The sequence below is a fragment of the Coregonus lavaretus genome (genome assembly GCF_964263955.1).
Source record: "Coregonus lavaretus genome assembly, chromosome: 5".
Lineage (NCBI taxonomy): Eukaryota > Metazoa > Chordata > Actinopteri > Salmoniformes > Salmonidae > Coregonus > Coregonus lavaretus.
In genome coordinates, this window is record NC_139992.1 from 2,633,522 (window position 1) to 2,638,840 (window position 5,319).

Below are 5,319 nucleotides of genomic sequence, written 5' to 3' on the forward strand. Positions count from 1 at the left end.
AAATGAAATGTTATTCGTCACATGCTTTGTAAACAACCAGTGTCTGCTAATAATGAAATGCTTACTTCCGGATCCTTTTGCAACAATGCGGAGTTAAATAGTGACACAAGGGATAAATACACAGTGAATAACGAATAACAATAATGAGTAAAAATAACATGGCTATTTACAGGAAGTACCAGTACTGAGTTGATGTGCAGGGGTACCAGGTAATAACATGGCTATATACAGGAAGTACCAGTACTGAGTTGATGTGCAGGGGTACCAGGTAATAACATGGCTATATACAGGAAGTACCAGTACTGAGTTGATGTGCAGGGGTACCAGGTAATAACATGGCTATATACAGGAAGTACCAGTACTGAGTTGATGTGCAGGGCTACCAGGTAATAACATGACTATATACAGGAAGTACCAGTACTGAGTTGATGTGCAGGGGTACCAGGTAATAACATGGCTATATACAGGAAGTACCAGTACTGAGTGGATGTGCAGGGGTACCAGGTAATAACATGACTATATACAGGAAGTATCAGTACTGAGTAGATGTGCAGGGGTACCAGGTAATAACATGACTATATACAGGAAGTACCAGTACCGAGTCGATGTGCAGGGCTACCAGGTAATAACATGGCTATATACAGGAAGTACCAGTACTGAGTTGATGTGCAGGGGTACCAGGTAATAACATGACTATATACAGGAAGTATCAGTACTGAGTAGATGTGCAGGGGTACCAGGTAATAACATGGCTATATACAGGAAGTACCAGTACTGAGTCGATGTGCAGGGGTACCAGGTAATAACATGGCTATATACAGGAAGTACCAGTACTGAGTAGATGTGCAGGGGTACCAGGTAATAACATGGCTATATACAGGAAGTACCAGTACTGAGTGGATGTGCAGGGGTACCAGGTAATAACATGACTATATACAGGAAGTATCAGTACTGAGTAGATGTGCAGGGGTACCAGGTAATAACATGACTATATACAGGAAGTACCAGTACCGAGTCGATGTGCAGGGCTACCAGGTAATAACATGGCTATATACAGGAAGTACCAGTACTGAGTTGATGTGCAGGGGTACCAGGTAATAACATGACTATATACAGGAAGTATCAGTACTGAGTAGATGTGCAGGGGTACCAGGTAATAACATGGCTATATACAGGAAGTACCAGTACTGAGTCGATGTGCAGGGGTACCAGGTAATAACATGGCTATATACAGGAAGTACCAGTACTGAGTAGATGTGCAGGGGTACCAGGTAATAACATGACTATATACAGGAAGTACCAGTACCGAGTCGATGTGCAGGGGTACCAGGTAATAACATGGCTATATACAGGGAGTACCAGTACCGAATCGATGTGCAGGGGTACCAGGTAATTGAGGTACAGTGCCTTCAGAAAGTGTTCATACCCTTGACTTATTCCACATTTTGTTGTTTCCGCCTGAATTCAAAATGGATTGAATTGATTTTTTTTTATCTCACCCATCTACACACAACACCCCATAATGACAAAGTGAAGACTCAAAATGTAATACATTTCTACTTTACATCTGACATGGTACAGGTGTCTTCTTTTTTTAAGCCCATAACCATGTGTGTGAGGTGTATACTTTTGTTTCAAAGTAGATTTGTTTAAGACTACCAAGAATCACTCTGTGTGACCCTGATGTAGCCCTCTGCAGTACAAGGTTAAAAGTGAGACACTCATCTATCAAGAAACCCAAGCACTTGTAAGTTTATGCCGTTTCAATTTGCTTGTCCTGCATAGTGACTGTACTCGGAGGAGTCTGAGGTTTCATCTTAGATTTCGTAAAAAACATATTTGTATCAGTATTTAAAAGTGACTTCAGCTAACAGAGCTGAGTCTGGCCTTATTCAGTATTTCTGTACAACAATAACTAACTGTGTGATCAGCATAAAAATGGAAAACAGCATTTGACAGATTATTAATATAGATAATAAACAATAGGGGTCAAAGGACAGAGCCCTGTGGCACCCCCTTCTGGCGAGATATCCATCCATGTCGACCAAGCCGGAGCCCAGAGAGGTAATGCCTGCTGGGAGCTGTACTGCCTGGAGTATGGGATCCAGCTGAATGGACAGATGCCCAGTGACAAGACCTGTGGGGGTGGAGGTGACTCCTTCAACACCTTCTTTAGTGAGATGGGAGCCACAGGGGGTTATTCTACAAATGTATGAAGTAAATGTTGGTAGGGAGGATGGAGAGTTGCATGTGTAAACTCTCTCACCAGCGTGTTGGTTAGTGGATAGTTAGTTGAAGAATGAGTTGATAGTTGAAGAATGAGTTGATAGTTGATCTATAAACCATAAGTATGACGATTCTCCAAATTAAGTATTACCGAAATATCATAACGAGCATTAAATGTATTCTGGTGTTTTTCAGGCTGACAGGTGCACTGGGCTCCAGGGATTCCTAATCTCCCACCCCTCTACCCTACACCACACCACCCCTCTCCCATCTCCCATATCCCACCCCTCTACCCCACACCACCCCTCTCCCATCTCCCACCCTCTCCCCCACACCACCCCTCTCTCATCTCCCACCCCTCTACCCCACACCACACCACCCCTCTCCCATCTCCCACCCTCTCCCCACACCACACCACCCCTCTCTCATCTCCCACCCCTCTACCCCACACCACACCACCCCTCTCCCATCTCCCACCCTCTCCCCACACCACACCACCCCTCTCTCATCTCCCACCCCTCTACCCCACACCACACCACCCCTCTCTCATCTCCCATCTCCCATCTCCCACCCCTCTCCCCCACACCACCCCTCTCTCATCTCCCACCCCTCTACCCCACACCACACCACCCCTCTCCCATCTCCCACCCTCTCCCCACACCACACCACCCCTCTCTCATCTCCCACCCCTCTACCCCACACCACACCACCCCTCTCCCATCTCCCACCCTCTCCCCACACCACACCACCCCTCTCTCATCTCCCACCCCTCTACCCCACACCACACCACCCCTCTCTCATCTCCCATCTCCCATCTCCCACCCCTCTCCCCCACCCCTCTCTCATCTCCCACCCCTCTCCCCACACCACACCACCCCTCTCCCATCTCCCACCCCTCTACCCCACACCACACCACCCCTCTCTCATCTCCCACCCCTCTACCCCACACCACACCACCCCTCTCCCCACACCACACCACCCCTCTCCCATCTCCCACCCCTCTCTCATCCCTCTCCCCTACACCACCCCTCTCCCCTACACCACCCCTCTCTCATCCCTCACCCCTCTCCCCTACACCACCCCTCTCCGATCTCCCACCCCTCGCCCCTACACCACCCCTCTCTCATCTCCCACCCCTCTCCCCTACACCACCCCTCTCTCATCCCTCACCCCTCTCCCCTACACCACCCCTCTCCGATCTCCCACCCCTCGCCCCTACACCACCCCTCTCTCATCTCCCACCCCTCTCCCCTACACCACCCCTCTCTCATCCCTCACCCCTCTCCCCTACACCACCCCTCTCTCATCTCTCACCCCTCTCCAGTGAAATGCATGTAATGAAAGGCCCCTCTCCAGTGAAATGCATGTAATGAAAGGGTTTCTTTTGTAGCCTCTTCATACCATTCAGCTGTCTATGACGTTTACCACAGACCTTATTTTCGCCGTTTATACAATTTCTGTTATAAGGAAGGGGGGGGCTTCCCTGTTCTTTTCAAACCAACAGTCTCTCCCGCCAACCAGACTGTGCTGTCTGCTTCCTGCCGGGTTGGCTGCTTCCCCGACATATAAATACCCCACCTCTTCCTCCCTGCTGCAGTTCTGCCTTCTCTTCTGAATCCTCAACGTCAGCCTGTGAAGAAAAAGAAAACCAGACAAAATGGTGAGTGCTGACTGCTGATGTAGATAATACAATGATCTTTCTCTCTTTCATATGGTATTCATATTTAATGACAGGCTTAGATAAGGCTGATGATAGTGAAGGAGGGATCATCTTTTTGGAAGAACAGTATGTGGATGATGATGGTTATTCTGTTACATAAAGACCATGTGATTCTCTGCATTTCCTCTTTTTCTTTTATAGATGTTATGGTGTTATGTATATACGGTTTCATACTGGTTTATATATTTATATTGTATAATTATGGTAAACAAATATTCTTGTGACAGAATCATTTATAGCCCATGCATCAAATGTGGGTCAGATTTCAGTGTTCTAATGTCTATGTACATAGTAATTGTTCTACTTGGTGATAGACTATCCACTGTGTAGATAGAAAACCTCTTAGCTTCAGGGCAAAAACATGAATCGCTGATCATTCAGATTTTCTGTGAAATAATGTACGTCTTTATGAGATTTCTGCCATTCTGAGAAGGAGGATGGAATGATTGAGCACAAAGGAGAACAGGGAGGGAGGAGCAATCTGGGATGGGTAGCCATTTTCTCTGTTAGGGTCTGTGTGAGAGATATCTCACGCTGTTACACTGCAGGGGGGAGAAAGGAGAGAGGAGCGGGAGAAAAAGGGAGAGGAGAGGAGGAGGGGTGGCCCACAGGGAGGAGAGAGGAGAGGAGAGAGGAGAGGAGGAGGGGTGGCCCACAGGGAGGAGAGAGGAGAGGAGAGAGGAGAGGAGAGAGGAGAAGAGAGAGGAGAGGAGGAGGGGTGGCCCACAGGGAGGAGAGAGGAGAGGAGAGAGGAGAGGAGGGGTGGCCCACAGGGGAGGAGAGAGGAGAGGAGAGAGGAGAGGAGAGAGGAGAAGAGAGAGGAGAGGAGACAGAGAAAAAGGGAGAGGAGAGGAGGAGGGGTGGCCCACAGGGAGGAGAGAGGAGAGGAGAGAGGAGAGGAGGAGGGGGTGGCCCACAGGGAGGAGAGAGGAGAGGGGAGAGGAGAGGAGGGGGTGGCCCACAGGGAGGAGAGAAAGAGGAGAGAGGAGGGAGGGGTGGCCCACAGGGAGGAGAGAAAGAGGAGAGAGTAGAGGAGGAGGGGGTGGCCCACAGGAAAAATACCTTTTCCTCTCTGGTCCTCTCTTAAAGATACAGGCTCATAAATAATGATCTGTCGTCAAATGGCAGATAAAGAATTTGCAAAATGACGTACAGTATTAGTGTCAAATACTCAAGATGGTGGCCGTACTATTCAGCCTAATCCAACCAGGATAGCCTAGTGTAGCCAATGACTTTGCTTTGATGTCATTTTGCTAAAATGGTTGATAATATCCCTCCTGTATTTTTAAAATCTGATTTGACTTTCACTTATCATAGGGATCTTACAGTAATAGATTGATGATTGATTCTGCATTACATTACATTACATTACA

General features: G+C 47.9%; 1 protein-coding gene across 1 annotated transcript in view; it reads left to right on the forward strand.

The window, feature by feature from the left end:
- The first annotated feature begins 3,819 nt into the window (after nt 1–3,819).
- The window catches only part of LOC311129812 (tubulin alpha chain-like), a 4,108-nt gene continuing 2,608 nt past the window's right edge, over nt 3,820–5,319 (forward strand). The window contains exon 1 of the mRNA XM_084162267.1: nt 3,820–3,886. Coding sequence (XP_084018393.1) covers nt 3,884–3,886 — 3 coding nt within the window. The 5' untranslated portion in view covers nt 3,820–3,883. The remainder of the gene's footprint in view (nt 3,887–5,319) is intronic.